At 58.5% G+C, this 23,059-nt stretch overlaps 1 protein-coding gene across 6 annotated transcripts; it reads left to right on the top strand.

The window, feature by feature from the left end:
• The first annotated feature begins 312 nt into the window (after window positions 1–312).
• Window positions 313–22,833, top strand: LOC118899189 (solute carrier family 35 member E2B-like). 6 transcript variants are annotated; one of them, XM_036860540.1, is made up of 9 exons: window positions 313–392; window positions 11,428–11,830; window positions 11,919–12,054; window positions 12,261–12,388; window positions 14,020–14,140; window positions 15,537–15,590; window positions 15,884–15,956; window positions 17,030–17,175; window positions 18,759–22,833. In XM_036860540.1, exons 2-9 carry the CDS (start codon window positions 11,509–11,511, stop codon window positions 18,994–18,996), a joined length of 1,218 nt encoding a protein of 405 aa, XP_036716435.1. In that variant the 5' UTR covers window positions 313–392; window positions 11,428–11,508; the 3' UTR covers window positions 18,997–22,833. The 6 variants fall into 6 exon arrangements, with proteins under 6 accessions (XP_036716435.1, XP_036716405.1, XP_036716415.1 ...); XM_036860510.1 differs by having other exon boundaries at window positions 320–475; XM_036860520.1 differs by lacking the exon at window positions 313–392 and adding an exon at window positions 717–968.
• The last annotated feature ends 226 nt before the right edge of the window (window positions 22,834–23,059 follow it).

Here is a 23,059-nt window from a genome sequence, read left to right as displayed (position 1 = left end):
ATTTCTGTCCCTTGAAACGAAAACTCGGAGGGTGGCCCCTGAGGGGCTTATAGGTCCACGAACTGGTCGCCCCTCCTGGGCCGCGGTGATACGGCCCGGAAGGTACCAAGGGGAGGACGGCGGGGGTCGCCGTCTGGGCTAAAGTGGTACGCCAGAGGATACCGCGAGGGGGCGCCATCGCCCCCCATCTGGGCGGAGGTGGTACAGCCCGGAAGGTGCCAAGGGGGAAAACCGCGAGGGGCGCCAGCCGAGGTGGTACGGCCCGGAAGGTACCAAGGCTGCGGGGGTCGCCTTCGCCCCACCCCCGACTGGGCTGAAGTGGAACGGCCCGGAGAGTGCCAAGGGGATGACCACGGGGATCGCCCAGCAGCACCATCCCCGACTGGGCTGAGGTGGTACGGCCCGAAGGGTGCCAAGGGGCTGACCATGGGGGTCGCCGTCACCCAGGATAACCACCCCCGCCTGGGCTGAAGTGGTACGGCCAAGAGGGTGCCAAGGGGACGACAGCGGGGGGAATCGCCTAGCAGCGCGGCCCCTCCACCGGCTCAGCAGCGGCGGCCGAGAAGCCCAGACGCTCAGGACACTGCGGAACGAGTCCGCGGGACAGCGGGGAGCTGTGGCAGGCTTCTGGCGCGTCACTTCCAGCTCATGGCTTCCGGGGCCGGTAGTGGCACTTCCGCCCCGCTTCGCCCCGCCTCCGTCCCCGCCCCACCGCCCGCAGGGACCGGGGTGGGGGGGGGTGTCTGTTTGGGGCCCGCCCACCGGGCCCGCCCCGCAGGATTTCGCGCGGGGAGCCGCCGTCGCCGGGACGTGGGCGGGTCGCCGTGTGGAGGCGGGGGCGGCGGGGCCCCGGGTGACCGCGTCCTCCGACCCGGCGCGCGGAAACCCCGCCCGGATGCGGCTGCGGGGCCCAGTGCACGTCCCCGAGGCTGCGGGGCCCGCGCGGCGTCTGGCCCGGGGGCTTCTCGGTGGGTGAAGCGCAGAATTAAGCTGGCGGGGTGGGTCGCCTGCGGGGATCGCCCTTTGCGTCTGGGCCGAAGTCCCCCCCACCAGCCGCCTCCCTTCCCCGGCCCTCGGACCCTCTGCGGGCGCGGCCGCTGGGCCACCCCAGGGCCTTGGCACGCGCGCGCCCGGGCGTCCGACGCCGCCGAGGGGCACCGTCCCTCGCGCCTTCACGACCGGTCCGCTCCTTCAGCGACGACCACATGGAGTTCCCGCCCCGCCTCGCAGGCGTCCGCTCGGATCCCAGGCCTCCACGGCCGGCGCCGAGTTCCCGTCCCGGGTCCGCACGGCGCCTGAGGCGGGGCGGCGGGGCACGGGTGTGGCGGGGCTTGGGGGTCTCCGGAGCGGGTGGGGGGAGCCGCGCCCGTGTCGTGGGGGTGGGCTGTCAGAGGCGGGAGGGGCGACATAGGGTCGGGGGTCCTTGCGTTTTAGCCCCCCCCCACCGATGCACCCCCGAGGTGGGCATGGCCTCGGAGCGGCAGGTGCAACCGCTTCCGAAAGAACCGGGTAAAGATGCTCCGTCCAATCCGGAACCAAAGGGCGCGATCGCCCGCAAATTCATTGCAGTTGGTGTCTTTCTACGCAGGATTTTAGAAAACTGGAAATTATATAATAACTAACATCCTGCCGGGCGCTGGTCCTAGCGGACTGTTACTTTGTAAATTGGGGTGGGAAACTCCCAGTCAGGCCCAGAGCTAAGCCTTCACTGTAGTCCTCCGGTGACTTTCCTGTAGCAGGTTTTACGGGGCCTGTGGGGTCCAGGCAGTGGCCCCGCCCCACCGCCCCAAGCTCATCTTCTGAAGCCTTGAGGACCTTGCTCACCTACCGCTGCTGTAAAAAAAAGAGGAAAAAAAAAAAAAACTATTTAGAGGCAGACTCTTTGTTTAGTGGCTTAAAGTTCTTGGTTTTTTAGTAGAGTGCAATGTACTTTACCAAAAATCTTTAAACTTGTAAGTAACATTGTAAAGCAGAATAAAACAATATTAAACAGCATGAAAAGGAACATTAAGGGAGGGAATAGGAAAGTTTTTACATTAAAGAAGTCCACTTTATTTTTACAGTTTTTTTTTTAATTGAAGTACAGTTGATTTACAATGTTGTGTTAGTTTCTGGTGTACAGCAAGTGATTCAGTTATACATATACACACACATTCTTTTTCAGATTCTTTTCCATTCCATTACAGGTTATTACAAGATATTGTTTGTAGTTCCCTGTGCTATATACAGGTCCTTGTTGTTAAGAAATCCATTTTCAGTGCACATAAATTAGAAAATGAAGAGGAGCCAAAACGCAAAAAAAAAATTTGGAGGACCTGAGATTCGGCTCCCAGAGCTGACCACAGTTGGTAACTTTGCCTGTGTTCTTCTGAACCATTTGTACTTTTTAAACGGGAACGTACTGTGCAGAGGGCTTGTAACTCTGCTCTCACTTAATCTATGACATCTATTTTTGTCAAAACTTGCAGGGCTACAGTGTCCCATTATGTGACAGGGTTTGTAACAGATTTCTTATCTGACACTTCGCTAGTGTCAGCTTCTCAGTCTTAAAAACAAAGCTTTTGAACATCCTTGTATGTACAGTCTTGGGCCTTTGTTGGATTATTTCTTTAGGATAAATCCCTAGAGGTGGAATTTCTGAATTAGTGTATAAAATTTGTAGACTTTCAATACATCTTATCTAAACTGCCCTGCTGACAATTTGAACCAACCTAGATTTCCTCACCAGGCATTTGAGAACATCTTGAGTTGTTTGTTGGAGAACAGGGACTCTTGACCTCAGGCCCTAGAATTTAAGGGTCTGCAGAATTGGATGGGAAAGTTGACATCTTTATTTTCACTAACCTCCACTCAAACTTCCCTTCGGTGGTGAATGTGCCATGGTGGCCCTGGCCCCCCCCGCCGTTTCAGAGCCAGGCACCCTCCCCGCGGGTCGTGAGCCCTCGCTGCAGGGCTGGAGGAGGCTGGGCTATTCAGCCGTGGGAGGGGACTCAGCGCCTGCACGTGACAGAGGTGTCACAGGTGTGCTTCTCGCTACCTGTCGCTGACCTGGTTTCCTTTCAGTCCCACGTGTGCACCTTCTTCTGAGGACAGCTCTGGGCAGGAGTAAAGTTAAGAGTCAACCCTGGCCTGGTGAGCCCCCTACTCCGTGCCGGGTGGAAAAGGCTACGTTTCAGTTCTTGTTAGTTGTGCTATAATCTGAGAGGGTGATAAATCAGACCTTTGTCACCAGGGGCCTGGGTGGGGAGCAGTGCCCCACAAGCCCTGCGTTCAGCCCGGTCTGCCCTGTTTCCAGGCCGACCTGGAAGGTGGGGTCAGTTTTTCGTTGTCGGATTGGGGCCGCTGACCTTCGGTCTTTCGCAGGATGAGAATTGCTTCTCGTGGAGGCACCTTGAGTCACGGGGGCTGAGAAAGTAGAATGGGCGGTGGAAACACGAGCCGGAGCTGGAGAGGGCAGCTGGGGTCTCGGCGGGGCTGGGTGAGCCGGACCTGCTGGGCTCTGGGCCGCTGACCCCCGGCTGCTCCCGGCCTCCACGTGCGATGCCCAGCACAGCCGCGTGGGGCTTCTGCTCAGGATCGGCGCTGTGGCCGGTGACCAGTGGTAAGTGCTGCTGTCACGTGCTCGCCCACCATCCGGGCAGAGAGGACCTGGCCGGCCGTCAGCCGTGGCTATTGCTGGGCGTTTCTCGTCCTCACTCCTGGGCCAAGTCCACAGCACACGTTCATTCTCCGACGGGTGGACGGTCGCGCTTCCCAGCCGTCGTGATGGGCAGTCCGGCTCTGGACGCTCTCGCAGGACTTCTCTGGGGGAACCTCGAGATAGGAAGTGCTGATGTGTAGCGTGCGCAGGTGCGTAGCTCGCAAGAGGCTGCCACACCATTTCCGCAAGTGCTCGTACCAGCCGCCCCGTAGCCGTGTCTGGGGGCCTCTGGATCCACACCTTCCAGCAGCTCTGGGTGTTGTTAGACCTGATGGTTTTTGGCAGTGGGGGTGGGTGGTGTGTCCAGCTCCCTGACCGCTGGTGAGGTTGACCCCCGTGGTCGGACGTGACCCTGCCTCCCCGCATTCTCACCCTCTGTAGCCCCTCCCCTCGAGGCCGGCCTTCTAATGAGCGCCGAACAGCAAACCAGCAAACGAGAAGGGGACGAGGTTACAAAAAGACTCGGGCCTCCTCGGGCGCTTTCTCTCAGCCGCCAGCTCGTTCCAATGCGGGCCAGGTGCCCACTGCGGGCGGCCCCGCGGAGGGGTCTTCCCCCAACAGCTGGCCGGGAGCTGCGCGTGTGGACTTGGAAGCAGGCGCCCCGGCCTTCGGGTGAGGCCTCGGCCATCGTGATGGCCAACTGCCCAGCACAGCTGCTGCCAGAGTCCCAACCACAGAAGTTTGCAGGGTCGTAGGTGTGTCGTTGCTCTGCGCTGCCCGGTGTGCGGTGCCGCCTCACACGGCGCTGGAGAGCTGATACGCATCCTCTCTCGTGCTTATCGGCCGTTTGGAAACGCTCTCCGGCGCTGGTGTTTTTGCCCACATTTCCTATTAAGTTGTAGGAATTCGTTCCCTCTCCTTTGTCACGTCATAACTGTCTCCTCCAGGTTGTCGCTTTGTCATTTAGTGTGTTAATGTTACAGTACGTTATAGTGCGTTTTGATGGCACAAAAGCTCTTAGTTTAGCCAACATAGTCTGTTTTATTTATATTTTCTTTTATGGAGATTGCTTTTGGGGATTGGTTTAAGATACTCTTTTCCAGGAATTCGCTGGCGGTCCAGTGGTCAGGACTCGGCACTTTCACTGCTGGGGCCCGGGTTCAATCCCTGGTCGGGGAACTAAGATCCCGCAAGCTGTGTGGTGCGGCCAGAAAGAAAAAAGACACTCTTTTCCTACACCAGGGTCAGGAAGATATTCTCTTACATTCTCCTCTAAACGTGAGGGCTACACAGCTGCACTGCGCAGCCAGGCTGCCCAGGCTCAAGCCCTGAACTGTGGCCAGAGGCCGTTTCCCCACTTCATGTGTCTCACACGGGTGACAGCGTCCCTCCGCAAGGGTTGCTGTGAAGATTCATTGAGTTAATATGTGTGAAATGCTCGGTCAGACCCTACCTGGTTCCTAGGAAGTGCTCTGTGGATGTTGCTAATTGTTCTTATTTGTCTAGAATTGTGAGATCAGGGTCCAGTTTCTTTTCTCTGGTGTGGATAACGGCCATCCTAGTATCAGCGACAGTGGCCTCCCTTCTCCAACGAGCCACAACCCCGCTGTGTCTTGGATCAGAATTCTGCTTGTGCGGAGTCTCTGGGCCTCCGTTCCAATTTGTTTACTTGTTTCTGTGCCGATACAGCACGTGACCTGGAATCCTCCTATCTGGATAGGCGCCTCCCCTTTCTCCTCCTTCTTCAAGGAAGTTTCCTGTCTTCTCCCCTTTGTACCTCCGTCGAGTGCCCTTTGTAATTAACGCGTACCTTGTAGGGATACACTTTGAGACTAAATATTCTGTTATTTCTAAACTTTCACCCAGCCTGAGTCGACTGTTAGTGTGATCATGGGCATGGTCGCCAAGTGGAGATTTTCTAATTGCATCAGTCATCTGACTTTGTACCAGAAGGAAGAGCTTTCTCCTTTCCCCGTTTAGTGATCATGGTGGATGCGTGGCTTCTAACCCTTTGCTATTATTTACTTTCTCTCTCAAACTGCATCCCTCATGCTGGCCCCTGTGTCCTTCTGATGAGTCCCCGTCGCCCTAGGAGCCCTCCCTCTCCTTCTGGCCCAGCTCCTGCCCCAGCCCTGGAATCAGCCGTTCCTCCAAGGAGGCTGGTTCGGCCCAGCAGAGAATGAGGCTTAGGAGCCGGCTGTGCTGCTGGGGGCGTCCCTGCCTCCAGGCCTCCCGGGGGGGGCAGCGGCGTGCACAGGCGTCCTGCGGCCCCGCCTGCCCCTGCGGCCACCCCTCCTTCCGCGCAGCGCACACCCTTGTCTGCCCCACCTCGAGCTCCCACCCAGACTCCGAGAAGCCGCCCCAGGCCCAGCGCCTGCCCGGGGTGTCATCTGGCGCCTGCGTGTGTTCTCAGCGCCGCCGGCACGGTTACTGGCTGGCTTCCTGTCCTTCGCTCTTCAGTGGGATGATGTCACTCACCCGAGTTGTGGTTTGGTCTGGGTAGTTCTGTCTGTATTGCACGTTAGAGATTTTTGGGTTTAGAGATGTTATTGATTTGATCATTTTTGGTTCCAGAGGGTGTGAACGTTGAAAAGGTGCGTGGCGTTGGCAGGATCTGTGCGTTGTGGATGCTGTAATGATCCGCAGCCCCTGGCCTGGTGCTCAGCCTCTGCCGTCCATCCTCCTCTCCTCGGCTTTCGACACCTGCATTTTCTCACCGTCAGACCTGCACTTGTGGCAGGGAAACTGCAGCGGTGCCGGGTTCAGCGCCTCAGGTCAGGGAGACATGGTGTCTCTGTCTCATTCCTGGTGGTTCCCACTTTGGTGGCTCCATGGAGGGGCGTCCACTCGTTTCTCGGGGGGGTAAAGTTGTGATTGACCCTGGTCACCAGTTAACACCTTGCAGGGGAATAGTCGGAGGACACCGTAGTTTCATTCAGCAGTGGGACGTTTCCTCTCTAGACTTGCCGTTTTTTCATCCCGCTGATTTATTCCTGACAGTTTCTTCGTCTGTTTGTCTGCACGACTGCATCCTGTCCATCTGTCCCTCCTGGAGCAGCCAGGAGGCTGCTCCTCCCCCACTGGCAGCCTGCCGGCCAGGTGGTCTCTGATCTTTGATCCTCACCTGTCCTCAGGCTGAGTCGTGGAAGCTTTTCTCCAGGGCGCCTTGCCTCTCCTTCTGGTGGCCGGGCCGTGGCTGGGGCCTCTTTGGCCCTTGTGGGCTGTGTCCAGAAGCAGGACCCCACGTCACCTTGGTGGCTGCATCCTTGATGCCCGCCACCTCGAGCCCCCTGTGTGCTTCTGGGGGTCTTCGGAGCCTCCACATCAAGTCCTGTCCTGAGTCGGATCTTCTTGGGAGCCCGGGGCCCCTGGTGAGATTTCCACTTCTGCCACCCTGGTCTTGATCCCCAGGGACCCTGTTCTGGTGACTTTTAAAGCAGCACGTCCTGCTTGCCGGTGGGCACTCGGCTCCCCCTGCCCCGTCTCCTGCCTTGGCTCAGCTCCCAGGGCACTGAAGGGTGACCAGAAGCTCGGGGCTGCTCAGCTGCTTTCTCTGTCAAGGCCTCTCCTTGGGGCCCTGATTTCTGTCTTCAAGGTCTATCCTGTGCCTGTTGAATTCCCCAGAGAAGGGTCTTCTGGCGTCCGGCCTGGAGGGCCACCCGCCCGGGTCTCTGCTTTCCCTGCCGCCTCGGCCTCCGTCACAGCCCAGGGGCCTCGTTCCCTGCCTGGTCTCGGCTGCTTCTCTGTAGTGGCCGCTCCTTATTCCAGCCCCCCAGCCCCACCCCCGGAGCCTCTGGAGGAGCCCTCCAGGCCTCAGACCCCCATCGCCTGACAAAGCAAAAGCAAGCAAACAACTAGGAATCCTGGTATGACTTAGTGAGTCTTGTCAAGAAAGAACAAGACAGGACCGTCCATTCCGAAGTTGATTTCATTTGTTTGTTTGTTTGTTTTGGGGCTGGGCCACGTGGCTTGTGGGATCTTAGTTCCCCGACCAGGGATTGAACCCCGGGCCACTGCAGTGAAAGTGCCGAGTCCCAACCACTGGACCGCCAGGGAATTCCCGTGATTTCATTTTTTAAGACATTCAAAGCCCTTGTTCTGACTCCAGAGGCATTTGGACTCCTTCCGGAAGCTACACACACGGAGGTTGCCGACCCCTCCTGCTGCACGTGAAAGCGGGGGGTTTGCCTGTCCCTTGGCTGTCGCGTCCTCGGTCACCAGGCTGGGTGGGCTGCTTGTGGGGTGTCGATGGTCAGGAAGAGGTCACGCGCTGGAGGGAGCCTGAGCATCCGTCCTGGGCTCCCTGGGCACTGCTCTGGACGCAGTGGACAGTAGTGCTGGTCTGTGATGGAGCGCCTGCTGCCTTCCAGTCCGGAACCTGCGGCAGGACACAGAAAGCTCCTGGCGCCACGTGAGACCAGGTCACCAAGGGCAGCCGGTCAGGGAGGCTCTGGTCTGAACAGGCATCTGTCTCCCCAGGTGCTGGCTGGCTCTTTTTCATGTATAAATCCTCAGCTTTCGGAACAGCCTAGCAAACAGCGCGATGCCTGCCACGCTTGCCCGCTTGCGTCCCCCGTCCCAGGCCCACCCACCCCCAGCTTGAGTTCCCAGTTCTTTGCTCTTAACAGCACTTTTTGTGCTTTTATTTCTAATGACACGTCGTGTCTGGACACACCTAAGTGCTGCTGGTGGCGCTGTGTCGTGTGTCTCCTTCCGCGACTCGGCCTCAGCACTTCCGACGGCTGTAAGGTTTGCCCGTCGCCCGTGTGTGGCTTCCCTCTGCCCGCTGGGGGCGTCCGTCCCCACCCGCTGCCGTCTGCGTCCCTGTCGACAGGTGCGTAGGTTCTGTTTGGCTTTTGTTTTGCTGCTGGCAAAAAAGTGCCGCGTTGACCCCATCTGACGGACGCTCTGTCCCCATGCCACCCCGGCCATGGGCTCTGCTGACTCTTTCTTACGTTGTTCCCTGTCACTTGCGGTGACTCCTGAAAGGTCCCATCCCCACCGTTACGGTCTGAATCTGTTTGCATCTGTGCTGCCACCTGCTTTCGGCCTGGGACAGTCGGAGGCGCTGGAGCCTCGTGTGCTGGTTGGGCGGGGGTGTGTGTGATGGATTCTGCTTCTTCAGAGGCTTCCAACACCCTCCACCCTCGGGGCAGACGGGGCAGAACCTCCAGGGCGGGTGAGAGTACAGCCCAGCACGATGACCTCGGGGGTCGTGGGTGCCCCCTGGGCGGAGACCCAGCAGAAACTCGAGGAACGACCCGCACAGGACGGACGTGGCGGACGGCCCGGGGCCCGGTGTGGTCAGCAGTGGGGATGAGTCCCTTGTGGCTTGTTCATCCAGTGAAATACTGCACCGTCACCAGGTGAGCGGCGGCTGTGGAACTGCACGGACCCGTCTTTGTTTCAAAGCAGCTTCTTGTTGAGGAAGGAGAGCGGGCGCCCCGGGCCTCGGGACTCGGCGGCGGAGCTCCGGCGTCCGGCTGGAGCTCCTTGAGCTGCAGAGAAGGAGGCGGAGGCCCGGCTGGCGGTGCTGCCCGGGAAGCTGTGAGTTTCCCAGACGGAAACCGAGTGGAGAACGTGGGGGGAAGCGCCTGCACCTTGCCTCCAGCCTCGTTTTGTGCCGAGAGAGAGGAAAGGCGATGGGACCCTCCCCGGGGGCTTCTGGAGCATCACCTCACAAACAGGTTCGGTTTTGGAGCCTCAGTGGTGGCGGCGGGGCTTGTGTGACAAACCCCGGGTCAGGGTCCCTGAAGAGAGGGGCCTGACGGGGGCTCCCTTGAGAGGCAGAGCCCCCGCAGCCGGTGGGAGCTGTGTCCTGGGGGGGCCCGGCTGCAGGGCTGGGCATCCAGACGGGGTCAGCCAGGGGCCCGGGGGTGGGGCGCCACCTCTCTGCTCTCGGGGACCCCGAGCCACGCACGGGCTTTGTTCCTGTGTTTTCCGTCCGCCCGCGGCTGGGCCGCTGTTCCCAGCTGGGGGGCAGCACGGGCTCCCCACACCCCCGCTGGGCCATGGCCAGTCCAGCCCACGGAGGTACAGCTCCCAGCAGGGTGTGGCCCAGAGAGGACGGCGGGACCGGGCTGGGAAGAGGAAGGGGGACAGGGCGTTAGCGGAGATCTGGCCCCGTCAGCGCCCAGAGGGCTCAAAGGGCTCGTGTGTATTGCGGGGGCAGTGGGGGCCCACGGGCAGGCTACGTGCATCCGTCGTGGTCTGGGGTGCGTTTGGGGAGCTGCCCTGGTGTCCCGAGGGTCGGGGTGCATGTCAGGCCTGGGGGCCCCCTGGGAGCTGGTGCTGCTGAGCTTGTGGGGTGACCGACAGCACTGGGTGGACACGGAGCCGGGGGGCAGCTCAGCCGGGAGCCTGGCTTCAGGTGCGGTCGGGGAGTCACAAGTCCGTCTGGGTCACGCATGCCTGGAAGTTAAGTTAAAGCACGACGGGCGCCCCCCGAATGTCAGCATCGGAGGGACGAGGACGTAGGCAGCCAGCTTGGCTGCCTAGAGGCGGGGGCAGGGGTCTGGGAACTCCAGTTTGGTGTCACTGGGGAGGAGTGGCCAGGGCTCCTGAGCTGGGCAGGTGGTCGTCACTGGGACGCTGCTTAAAGCCAGAACTGGGACTTCCCCGGTGGTCCAGTGGTTAGGACTCGGCGCTTTCACCACCAAGGGCACGGGTTCAATCCCTGGTCGGGGAACTAAGATCCCACAAGCTGTGCAGTGTGGCCAAAAAAATAAATTAAAAAAAAAGAAGGGCCAGAACTTGAAGCACTCACCCACCAGCAAACGGGGGACACCGGGTTGGACTTTGCCTGTGATCTTAGGGAGTGAGGGGTCTCTCTTGAGAAGTCGTGGCCGCAGGCCTGAGCGCCAAGCAGGTGTGGGTCTGCTGAGGGAGCAGCACCCTCTCCTGGGCACCCGCTGAGGTGGTCCCCACGCCCGCTCCAAGGCCCGCCCTCAAGCCCAGGAGGAGGTCCCCCGGCCCAGGATCTGCGCACGCGGACAGCCCCCTCGAGCCAGCGGCAGCTGACCCGCTGAGAGGCTGAGGGTCGTACTGTCAGGGCTTGGGTGATGAACGGTTAGACCGTGAAAGAGACGATGCAAAGAAGGAATCGAAAGTTGAGAGAAACGGGCCAGTTTGAAACGGTAGCAAATAGAACGCGAAGAACGCAGGGGTTGGAACTCGAAACCCGATGGAGGGACAGAAACTCAGAGTCTCTGACGGGGCAGGTCAACCCTCCCCCAAAGGACACCTCAAAACACTGGATGAAATATTAAGAAGTCGGGTGAGGGCGTGGGAGAGCCAGCCTGGTGGGAAGAGCTCGGGGCGAGGGGGCCCCTTCCTCGGCGGCTCTGGTTGGTCCCAGGGTGGGTGGGAAGGTGCGGAGCACTTGTGACAACTTCCGGGGTGGGGGCGGAGACCCCAGGCCTCAGCCGAGCTGCGGGAGGGCAGCCTGGAGGATCAGCTTGAGGCTGGGCCGGCCGCTTGGGGGGTGCGGGGCGCCCCGGGGGTGGGGCGGGGCTGGAAGAGGCGGGGGTTGGCAGGTACTGTAGAAGGAGTTAGGGCCGGGATTGGCTGGAGGGTCAGGTGTGTGGGGAGGGAACGGAGGCCGGTAAAGGCTTTGGTCTCAGAAATTTATTGGAAAAGAAGTCTGAGCCGTCGGGGCGCCCGCTCCTTTGGGGCTGGAAACAAGGCCAGGACCCCGAGTTTGCGTCTTGAAGTTACTCTAAGTGGGTGATTAAACTCGGCAGGACCTTAGCCGCTCACGCAACGCCGTCCTTTCCTTCCCACTCCAGCCCGCGCCCCGCCCAGTGCCGCCCACATGGCCGCTGCCTCCGTCCCCGCGTCCCTGCCCTGCGCTGCCCGCCGCCCCTGAGATGTCGGCATCCGCTAAGCCCGCGGCCCTGGCAGAGCTGGCTCCGGGCCCCGGTGAGAAGCCGGGGGGACGGCCGCTCCTGGCCTGGGGCCCCGTGTTCGGCCACCGGAGTGAGAAGATCGCGTTTGGCCAGAGCGAAGGTGGCCCCGACGAGCAGGTGCTCACGGTCACCGTCACCGAGACGACTGTCATCGAGGCGGACCTGGGCGTGTGGGGTGCCCGCGCCCTCATCTACCTCACACTCTGGTTCTTCTTCAGCTTCTGCACCCTGTTTCTCAACAAGTACATCCTGTCCCTGCTGGAAGGGGAGCCCAGCATGCTAGGTACCCCGGTGGGCGCTGGCGGTGGGATGGAGCTCCCGGCGGGGCGGAGCCCCTCTGCTTAGCTGGCGCCCCCCGTCTCCTCCTCCAGGGGCCGTGCAGATGCTGTCAACCACGCTCATCGGCTGTGTTAAAATATTTGTTCCCTGCTGTTTGTATCAGCACAAAACCCGGCTTTCTTACCCTCCCAACTTCATCATGACCATGTTGTTCGTGGGTCTCATGAGGTAAGCAGCTAACGTTTCTGGTTGAGGGTCTGAGTTTTTTACACGTAAAACACCTTCCCCCGCTGACTGTTACCATCAGGTAATCCTGGGAGGGAGGGGGCCGGGCGGGGGCGGGGCAGACGTGCGCACCCTCTGGGCTCCTACCAGGTCTGCCCCGTGGCTGCAGATGCGCCAACTCATCCCTGTGACGCTGTTGACTGTCTTAGGTTTGCAACAGTGGTTTTGGGTCTGGTCAGCCTGAAAAATGTGGCGGTGTCCTTTGCTGAGACGGTGAAAAGCTCGGCCCCCATCTTCACTGTGATCCTGTCCCGGACCGTCCTGGGGGAGCACACCGGTGAGCAGCCCCCAGCGCCCGGGCCTGCCAGCTCCTCCGGGGGCCGCTCCCACCCACGTCACCCTGGAGCTCAGCTCCCTCCGCTTCCCTCCTGGTTGTTTCTTAGCCTCAGAGGCCGGGGATGGTAGGAGCTGGGTGAAGGAGTGACAGGCAGGTAACCTCGGTGCCATTGCCCATCCCAGGAATCTGCCAGGCACCCTGGCCCCTCCTCCGCACCCCCTCCTGCCCTCCACTGTGGCTCCCCGAAGCTCAGCAGAGGGGACTTGTTACAAATCTCCAACCTGGGCTGCGGGCACGCGCTGCCAGCTGCACGCACGTCCCTGACTTTCCCGCCAACTGTTTAGAGAGTGTGGTTCCGTGAAGACAAGCGGAGTGCAGACTCGTGGACATGACACGTCGTGTTTGACCCCGGGGGTGGGGGTCGCTCACAGAGGGAGACACGTGTTTGCTTCAACTGGGAAAATGACACAAAGGTAAAACAAGGCGGCACCTGCCTCAGGGAGAGAGGAGGATGAGGACAGACAGGGCGCAGCCGGGCTTCTCGCAGACGTGCCCTTGGAGCCGCACAAACGCTTAGGTGACGGTAAAACAGAATCGAGTCAAAATGTAAAAGCAATTCCTGAGATCGTACTCGGCAGGAAACAGCCTGATTGCACATCAAGCTTAACCACGCAGAAGGGATTTATCTCAAGGCCTTAAAAACATCACACTTTTCCAGCTGTGGCGGATACGTGTGTAGAAAACCAGCTGTCTTGCTGAGAACAGTTGGGAAATCTTGATAAAATTTAGCAAAAAGAAGTCTGTTGGGGAGGTGTTGGAGAATGAGGAAGGTGCCAGGACTTGAGGGACCCCAAGGTTTGGGGTCCCCAGAGGAGTGACCCCCTGTGGGGCACCCCTGGCAGAGCCCCGAGTCCACGAAGGCGCCTGCCCCCTGGACGGCCTCCCAGCCGTGGCCCCTGTGTGAGGTCCGCCATCCAGCAGAGGCCTCCTCCCATGCCGACGCTCTCGGCCTCAGGCCACACGGGCCTGTGGGTTTGCTGTGTGGACAGCGCTGTCCTCGGCGGGGGCGGGGGCTACGGCCATCTGAGGGCTGCACCTCTGCTCCTTTTTGCGGAACACGAGAGGCTTGTCCCCTCGTCTGCTTTGAATTTCAAGATAAATGAAATGCAGTGTCTGAAATCAAAGCAGAGGTACCACATGAGGCTGGATGCCCTGTGTGCAAAATGACGTGATTTTCTGTTGCACCGAATGGACTTAGCCTTACCTTCACGTCAAGGCTGTGGGTTAGATTTCAGAACGAAGGCAGGAGCGCTGGACACCCTGAGGGTCTGGGGCCTCCCTCCTCTCCCAGCCTTCCCTGGAGACCACCCTTCACCCTACTCGTTTTGCAGATGAGGCTTCGGGGTCGGGGGGTGGGGTGCAGGGAGCAGGGCTTGGAGCTGCTGGCTCTGGCTGTCGTGTCCCTGGCGCCTGGCTCTGGAGCGGGTGACGGGAGGCATGTGCTATATTTTCCCTCCAGCGAGAAGACTCGAACAAAGTCAGCGTGCAGAGCACTCCTGGGGCGGGGCGGGGGGTAGCCCGGCCCACTGCGAGACACTGCAGCCCGGCCCCTGTGTGCTGTCGCTCCGCAGGGCTGCTGGTCAACCTCTCGCTCATCCCTGTCATGGGCGGCCTGGCGCTGTGCACGGCCACCGAGATGAGCTTCAACTTCTTGGGGTTTTCGGCCGCCTTGTCCACCAACATCATGGACTGGTGAGTCCGAGGGGCGCGTCCCGTGCCGCGTGGGGTTCCGTGTCCCGCGGGAGGGGGGACGGGTGTCACGCCCCAGTGGCGGCTGAGCCGTCTCGCTGGCACCTGTGCACAGCCTGCTCTCAGCGTCACCGCTTCCGAGAGAAGAGAGGCAAGAGCAGCAACGCGGTATCCGAGGGTTTCTTGTTGCCGTTACTTCCGAAGAAAAACAGGCCCGTCTGGAGGCTTTGAAGAATACAGCTGAGTACAAATGAAAAATCGCCTTTCATTTCATTTCTCACACTTTGCTGTGTTTCCTTCAGCCTTTCCCAGAAACACAGTCCAGCTCACGTCATAGTTTGCATCTCGCCTGTTAACTCCGAGCGCAGGATGGTCTCCAGAAGCCTCCTCGCTCACCTGCAGACGCTCCAGACCTCATGACTTAAATCTGCAGGAAACATCTTCACACGAGTCTCCCTCTAGGTTTCTGACTGGCCTGCGGCGTAAACCCCTAGGAGGGGCCCAGGGCCTGTAAACCTCTGCAGCGGGCTCGTTGCTCTGGTTTAGGTCCCCTTGGCCAGAGCTTCTGTGCACCCGGTGTCCAGGGAGCAGTGTCGTTCTTCAGAGTGCTGGGCCCTCTGGTTCCAGGGAAGCTGGACGCTGTCTGGTCTTCCCATGGGCCACGGCGGGCCTTCCCGGCCAGCAGTTTTTTTGTTTTTTTTTTTCATTTCTCCCCTTCTGCTCGGTGCTTGGAGAGCTGGCCCTACCCACCCCATCCCCGCCCTTGCACAGGCTAGCTCTTTTTTTTTAATAGCTACTTTATTTATTTATTTATTTATTTATTTATTTTTAGCTGTGTTGGGTCTTTGTTTCATGCGAGGGCTTTCTCTAGTTGCGGCAAGCGGGGGCCACTCTTTATCGTGGTGCAGGGACCACTCTTCATCGCGGTGCGCGGGCCTCTCACTATCGCGGTCCCTCCCGTTGCGGGGCACAGGCTCCAGACTTGCAGGCTCAGCAGTTGTGGCTCACGGGCCCAGTTGCTCCGCGGCATGTGGGATCTTCCCAGACCAGGGCTGGAACCCGTGTCCCCTGCATTAGCAGGCAGATTCTCAACCACTGCGCCACCAGGGAAGCCCCCCGGCCAGCAGTTTTGTCTCTGTTTTTTCCCCAGGGTCTTCCCGTGCTCACACTGTCTGTCCCGTGGCCGCTGCCGAGCAGAGCTGGGTAACCTCAGGCACGTTCTCAGCCTCCGAGACCTCAGGTTACCCATCTGTGAAAGGGGCAGCTCAGCACGGCTCACAGCAGACGCCAGGGCCATCCCCAAGGAGCTACCGTGTGTCCCTGTTTCCGGAGGACGTGGCACTTCAACCGTGTGAGGTGCCATCTGACCTCTCGTAACCTCTTCTTTCCTTTGTTCTAGTTTGCAGAACGTTTTCTCCAAAAAGCTCCTCAGCGGGGACAAATATAGGTTCTCGTAAGTGTCACTGCTCCATGGAGACCAGACCACCCGGTGCCCTGACCCCTCCCGTTTCATGGTGCCTTTAAAAGAACCTTGTTGAAACTTGGGAGAAAACCCCACCTGCTTCCAACTGCCCCTTGGGCGGCTCGTTTGAGGCTGCCTGTCACCGTCCCGTGGCCGGTGGGTCGCCTGTCAGGCCCGGCCGTCCGTAGCATCTGGGAGGAGATAAATAAACTGGGACACCCTGGCTCCGCGGAGGGCGAGGGCGGGGGCGAGGCGGGGAGAGGATCAGGCGCCTGTCCCCGCAGGGCCGCGGAGCTGCAGTTCTACACCAGCGCGGCAGCCGTGGCCATGCTCGTCCCGGCCTGGATCTTCTTCATGGTGAGTCCGGCGCTGGCGCCTTCCCAGGTCGGGGTGAGCCCTGGGCGCCAGGCGTGCTGAACACGCAGAGGCCGCCACGCGCCCAGGGGGGTCGGGGGGACTGAGCGAAGCAAACCCGTGAGGGTCCTGTGTGGGTCCGGTGCCCACGGGGGCCAAGCTGCAGCCAGCGGTTCCCGGAAACTTTGCTGTGAGGGTTTTTAGGTGCACTTTTTGTTGTTTTTTGGCCGCACCTCAGGGCTTGTGGAATCTTAGTTCCCCGACCAGGGATTGAACCCGGGCCATGGCAGTGAAAATGCCGAGTTTTAACCACTGGACCGCCAGGGAATTCCTGCACTTTTTTTTTTTTTAATTTATTTGTTTGTTTATTTTTGGCTGTGTTGGGTCTTCGTTGCTGCGCGCGGGCTTTCTCTAGTTGCGGCGAGCAGGGGCTACTCTTCGTTGTGGTGCGCGGGCTTCTCATTGTGGTGGCTTCTCTTGTTGCGGAGCACGGGCTCTAGGCGTGCGGGCTCAGTAGTTGCAGCATGTGGGCTCAGTAGTTGTGGCACACAGGCCCAGTAGCTGTGGCTTGCGGGCTCTAGAGCACAGGCTCTGTAGTTGTGGCTCATGGGCTTAGTTGCTCTGCGGCATGTGGGATCTTCCCGGACCAGGGCTCGAACCCGTGTCCCCTGCATTGGCAGGCGGATTCTTAACCACTGCGCCACCAGGGAAGCCCCCCCGCACTTGTTTTTTATTACTACTGTTATTTAAAAACATCGTGACCACCGTTGAACAAGGCCCAGGGCAGAAGCTTATGAAACAGAGAGCAGTATGTCCCCCAGCCCCTCCCAGGCCCGCTCCAAGTGGAGCTGCTTCCCAGACGTGTCTGCGTGGGCACAAACACGCTCCTGTGCTCACGCGTGTCGTGGGATCCCGTCAGTCCTACAGAAGCACAGGTGCGCGTCTATGCAGACCTCTCTTTTTAACACAAGTGGAACTGGGCTGTCCTGTCCTGCGGCCGGGCTCCAGCGTGTGGCTGGACCCTGGGCTGGGGTCTGGGTGTCAGCACCGCGGGCGTCCCTCTGGCTCTGGTGCAGGACTTGCCGGTGATCGGGAGGAGCGGGAGGAGCTTCCGCTACAGCCAGGACGTGCTGCTGCTGCTGCTGGCGGACGGCGTCCTGTTCCACCTGCAGAGCGTCACGGCCTACGCCCTCATGGGGAGGATCTCCCCCGTGACCTTCAGGTAAGGACCGCACCTCCCAAGAGATGAAGTGCCTCCAGGTCACGTGCAGAGGGGAACGCTTGCCATCTGGACGTTTTATAAGAGGTGTTCGTGGTTGTAGAATCACAAATGTAGCGATCGCTGTGGTCACGGGTCGTAATTACTAGGCCGTTCTGTATTGGTGCCGTTTGAAACGTGAACAGGAAAGTCTGGGAAGCAGATCTTTAGGGGAATCCGCAGTGGGATTCTGTGCAGAAGCAGAAACCCTTGGAGTCGTGTGAGTGTACTTCTTCCCGAAACAGCACTGTCCGTGGAATCTCCCGGGACGACGGATTGTCCGGCTTCTGGGCCGCCCGGGGTGGGAGCCGCAGGCCACGTGTGCTCCTGAGCGCCTGCGGCGTGCCAGGTGCCACGAGGAACCAACGTCTGACATTTCTCTAACTTTAATCAGTTCACACTTGAGCAGCCACACGTGGCCGTCGGCTCCCTGCTGGTAACTTAGCACTGAGCTCAGGTCTCACAGGCTTCTTCTCTCTAAGTGGGCGGACTTAGCGAAAGCGTGATTTGACACTGGAGCCTTTTCAGTAACAAATAGAAAGGAATCGGCCGAGGTTGCCAGCAGGCCTGGAAATCCATGCAGTGATGTCAGCGGGTCTGCCCGTCACGTTGTCGTAGAGGCCGACGGGCCTTTGTCCTTTAACTTCAGAACTGTCACTGGAGAGCGGAATTGTACCCAGAAGTGATGGCAGCAGGTGCGTCGCTGCCCTTGGGCCTCCTGGGGTGCACGTGCCCTCTGCCCGAGTCCCGGAGGGGAGCTGCCTGCAGGGCCCTCGAGGGCAGGTTGATTGCTGAGGTCTCCTGAAGCTCTCGCTGTCACAGTCTGTCATACGGTCCTGTTTCCATTTAGGACCAGGAATTATATCCACATACCCCTGAAACTTTGTTTTTCAGTGATTGTTAGTGACGGTTCAAAAAAAGGCAGAAAACAGAAGACCAGTTCTTTTTATTTTATTAAAAAAATTTTTTTTGGCTGCTGTACGGGATATGGGATCTAGTTCCCCGACCAGGGATCAAACCTGGGCCCCCTGCATTGGAAGTGCGGAGTCTTAACCACTGGGCCACGAGGACGGTCCCCAAACCAGTTCTTTTTAAAGAAAATAGCTTTAGGTAGAAAAGTACAAAAATTAAGTTTAAGTTGTCCGCAGTGGCAGCCCAGGAGACAAGCCCTGTCGTGTTCACTTTATCTTCATGAGGTCCCAGCAGTGGCGGAGCAGGGCTGTGTCACTTCCCAGATCCTCTCCCTAATGATCGGTTCTCTCAGGCGCTCTCAGAGGAACCTCCCTCGTTCTGTGGAGAGCACGCTGCAGCACTGAGGGATCAAATGTCATGATGTCTATAATTTACTTAGAAATATTTCCGTCAAAAAAAGGACCAAGCAAAATAAGGCAAAATGCTGAGTGTGAAGATGGGACTCGGCTTTTTGTTGGAAGTGTCGCTACTTCTCGGTGACCTTTTTCCTAGTAGGAAGGACCCCAGCACGAAAGAGTGGGGTTAGCGGCGACGCCTTCGGCCCCCGCCGACCTCCCCGCTGTCCTCTCCCGCAGTGTCGCCAGCACCGTCAAGCACGCCCTGTCCATCTGGCTCAGCGTCATCGTTTTCGGCAACAGGGTCACCAGCCTGTCAGCCGTGGGCACCGTGCTGGTGACAGCCGGAGTCCTGCTCTACAACAAGGCCAAGCAGCAGCAGCGGGAGGCCATGCAGAGCCTGGCTGCGGCCACCAGCCAGTCCCCGGACGGCAGCCCGGAGCCGCTGCTCCCCCCGGACCCCCGGCCACGCCACTGAGCCCCGCAGCCTCAGGGGCGCCGCGCACCACGCCCCTCCTCGCCAGCGGGGCACCCCCTTCGCCTCTCCCGCTCCCTGGACGGCAGGCGTGGGGCCTCCGGCTCCACGGGTCACGGTCCGGGTGTGGGAGGTGCAGGTGGGCAGCCTTTCCCGCTCTTTTCTGGGACGTTCGGTCAGAGCTGGGGGAGCTCGAATCAGGCTCCCAGATGTCAGCCCCTGGGGCGCAGACCACAGCTGCCACTGAGCCGTTGCCGAGCCACGCGAGAACCTCCTCCCGGCGGCCTCTGCGCACCCCCTGCAGCCAGGCCAGGCCCCGACTCCTCTGTGGGTGACGACCGCTGGGGACAGCTGCGAAGCCGGGGCTGCAGCCAGGTGCCAGCGGCCGCCCTCCCCGCTTGTAGCCGGCGGAGAGAACCTGCTTCCCCACGCCAGCCATCGGCGGCCACCGGAGGTACGTCCGGCTCCTCGGCCGTCAGGGAGTCTGTCCGCTGGGCTCAGACAGGCTGCCCCACTGCCCGGACACGGAGGCCACGGCATCGGGGCACAGAGCGGAGAGGGGACAGCTGGGGTGCAGAGACCGGGGTTCCCTGCTCCTGAGGATGGAGTGTCCGGCCCCGGCCTCCCGGCCTCCCGGCCTCCCTGCCTCCCGGCCTCCCTGCCTCCCGCCCGAGGCGGAGCTGCCCGCATCAGCACCACTTAGGGAAGGTCACTCGCGGAGCGAAGGCGGCCCCACCCCTTTCCGTGCCTGCTGCGCTGAGCTTCTCGCCTCCTGGAGGTCCAGCCCTCACCTGCGGCCGGGGCGTCCCCAGAGGCCCCGACGTGGTTTCCAGCCCGAGGCTGCGGGCAGCGCCCCGCGGTGTTTGGCTCAGGGAGGGGGCTCCTGTCCCTTCTGCTCCCCTGGTTGAGAGGCAGGCTGTTCGGAGCGCCCCCCGGGAGCACGCGTCCCCACTCAGCTGGTCAGGAGCCTTGCCTTGTCTCATCAACGAGGCTTTGAGGATTTTCCCTCGTGAATGATGAGCAGGACGAGTGTGGAATATTTACAGTTTTTGTTATGCTGCGTTTAAAATGACAGTGTAGGTTTTTAAAAGGAAACACAGGCATAGGTGGCTTCTGGAACGCATCGTGTATGCCAGGTAAACCACAGTCAGACCCGCGGCCCGGGCCGGCCCTCCTCCTCCAGAGCAGACAGACGGACGGCCAGGTGTTTGAGGCCTGTGGGGGGCTGAGGCTCCACCCCTCGCTTCACCCCTTGCCTCGCAGCCTGTTGGGATTTATGATCGGGACGCAGCCCCCTCCCTCCCACCAGGCTCGAGCTCTGGGGCTTGTCGGGTGCAGCCCTACTCGGGGCCGCAGGCTGGCCACCCGGCCATCTCCAGCCAGCCTGCGGACAGAGCCACCCGAAGGCATAAATCGTTCCCTGAGTCTCAGGCAACAGTCCCAGCTGTTCGGGGCCTGGGCTCCCTGATTGCTTCTCTGGTTTTCCAGTTGGCTTCTCAACTGGAAAATATACAATAGCCCCTCCTGGAGAGCAAATCTCTTGGAAACAAAGAGCAATAACTACATCTCATTAAGTTCTGCTAACTTTAAAAAGCTTGTAATGATGATGGATTAAAATGAGGCCTTTTAAACTACAAACAACCTTTTTACGAAGCTGACCTCCTGCTCCAGAGGACGGCGGGTCACACGCACCTTCACTGTGCAGGGGTTGCTCGTGTGACTTTCCCAGGTTTTATCCCTTTCCTCTTTTTCTGCTTCCCCCCAAAACAAAACTAAAGAGGATTCTTTGGCGGTAGCTGGGGTGGCCGGCTGGTGCATTGATCTGTGAGGACCAGAGAGAAAGCACCGTTTCCCTGGGGCTGCTGCCTCTGCGCTCAGACTGTGGCCACTGTGCCCACGGCTGATGGTGAGACGTGAACAGAAGGGGCACATCTGTGGTCGCCCACGGCAGACTGTCATCTGAGTGTGGTCAGGTGCCAGCCGCCTGTGTCCGAGTGTTGTTAGGGACCTGGGTCCCTGCCTCCCGTGGACGTGCCCCTCCCTCCACTCTCATCCTGTTTTGATGTTCTAGATATTAGGACCAAGAAAGATTTTCCTAAATTATTAGTAAATGAGGCAATTTCTAGCAAAGCTGCTTTTGAGACTTCTCCTCATCCCGGGTGGGAGACCACAAAACATGTGCTGCAGCTGCATTCTGTCTGCATCTCCACCCCTAAGTCGTCCACATGTTGGGCGTTTCCGGGACAGCCCTGCGCCGAGAGTCAAAACCCGCAGCCTGGCAATGGCATTTGTTTAATAACCGTACAGACACGTTTTTAAATTAACTTTGTTTAGTAGTTTTTTAGGATGTTCTTTTCACTGAACCATCGCAGGCGTGCTCGTACCAGTGTTGACACTGGGTGTCGTGTGTTACATTGGGTCCATTCCTCCTGTGTCTTTGGTCGTTGTCCGTGCCTTTGTAAACAAACGCTTGAACCAGGCTTCTGAATCTGGTCATCTGCTTACTTACATTGATACTTAGAGATGTAGAGATCTCTGGCTTTCAAGGAAATTTCCACTACTGAGTGGCATAAAAAAGGCTTTTTAAAAAAAGAATTCTGATAGTCATAATTTCCTGCATATCAGCATTAAAATCATCTGCCTTGGAAAGCTGAGAATACTCTTGCACAATCCAACATGTGTCTTTAATTTGTGAATCAAACAGTAAAAAATTGCTGCACGAGGAATATCATCCACATGGAGCCGTGCTCGTCACCGGCCCTTGAAATACTTTCCCCAAACTGGTGGGCTTTCCCTCCTGTGCGGCGCTGACTGTCCCATGGATGGTCATTTATAGACGGGCCAGAGGGGATCAAAGAAATGCAACATGTCTTTTTACATCTGTCCAGGGGCTGTGCTTCCTGATGCCTGAAAGTATTTTCACTGTTCCCCTGGGTTGGAAAAATTAAACAAGGATGTTATTACAGGTAGAAACTCTCCTCTCTTTTTGCCTTTGACCAACATTGTGCTCAGGGCTCTGTTCTTTTCCAAAACACGTACATGCCCTGGTTGGGACCTCTTTGTTTTCTTAGTTTATAAATAAGAACGTCCCAGCTCCCCTGAAGAGTCTGCCTATTTCTCTATCCCGGCTGAGGAGCCGAGAGCAGAGTCATGAGGTCGTGCTGACCATCGCTTGGCTTACTCGCCCTGCAGCTCAGGGTGCAAAACCTTCCAGTTTGCTGTCTCTGTCGTGTCTCCTCCTCTTCTCCTGAGGGCTGAGATTCTGAGTTTGATGGCCACTGGCTCCATGCCTAGATGTCCAAACTGAGTTGGAAACTGTTCTAATTGGCAAAGTCTTTGGGGTTTTTTGGGTTTTTTTCCCCAGTTTTCATCAGAGGAAAACTGGCATTCAGCTGATGTGCTATTTCTAGACTGCAGATGTGTGAGTAGTGTCTGCTCCCGCCCAGGGCAGTGTTGTGGGCACCACGTTGCAGAGGGCCACAGTGAGAGTGACTTTCCCACACTGAAAAACTTGAAAATTATATCAGTAATTGTCTATATCAGAACCAAATTATATGTGCTTTATACCAAACAAAACTGCGGAGAACTAAAAGTACATTGTGCAAAATGTCTATAGTGTTTTGTATTTCACCTATTTCAGTATTTATGTGATTAGATGAATTCTTTCTAGAAAATGGTGGTTAAATAATTGTCACTGTTAATTCTGCTATGGTAATACATGGATGCTGTACAGTGAATCCTGTGGATGCCCCCTGGTTATTTTCGTCTAAATTAAGCCACCATGGTAGCAACTATCTAGGACTCTTGTTATGCAAAAGTAAAATAAATGTTCAGCGTGTACTTTTTCTTCCTTGTGTAACTCCCCAGCGTTCGCGCTACTGAAATGAACAAGGGTGGGTTCTTATTGCCTTCACCCCTTTTCAGCGTGAAGGGAGTAAAATAAATGGTTTTTTCCTGTCACCAAAAACTCAGGAAGCAAAACAAGCGCTTGAATACAGAAAGTAAACATTTCTTTCCGGGAAGAGAAAGAATTCCAATTCCACCGCCCTTTCTGTGCCCCAATTTC

Source organism: Balaenoptera musculus, chromosome 1, assembly GCF_009873245.2.
Source record: "Balaenoptera musculus isolate JJ_BM4_2016_0621 chromosome 1, mBalMus1.pri.v3, whole genome shotgun sequence".
In the NCBI taxonomy this organism is placed as follows: domain Eukaryota; kingdom Metazoa; phylum Chordata; class Mammalia; order Artiodactyla; family Balaenopteridae; genus Balaenoptera; species Balaenoptera musculus.
This window is presented reverse-complemented; position numbering and strand designations above follow the sequence as displayed.

What these genes read in the sequence shown, in the direction of transcription:
- LOC118899189 (XM_036860503.1), top strand. Translation starts at nt 9,283, where the DNA reads ATGGGACCCTCCCCGGGGGCTTCTGGAGCATCACCTCACAAACAG. An exon ending in GAGCATCACCTCACAAACAG is followed by an intron (nt 9,328 to 11,427) that starts GTTCGGTTTTGG and finishes TTCCCACTCCAG; the next exon opens with CCCGCGCCCCGCCCAGTGCC. An exon ending in TTGTTCGTGGGTCTCATGAG is followed by an intron (nt 12,055 to 12,260) that starts GTAAGCAGCTAA and finishes TGACTGTCTTAG; the next exon opens with GTTTGCAACAGTGGTTTTGG.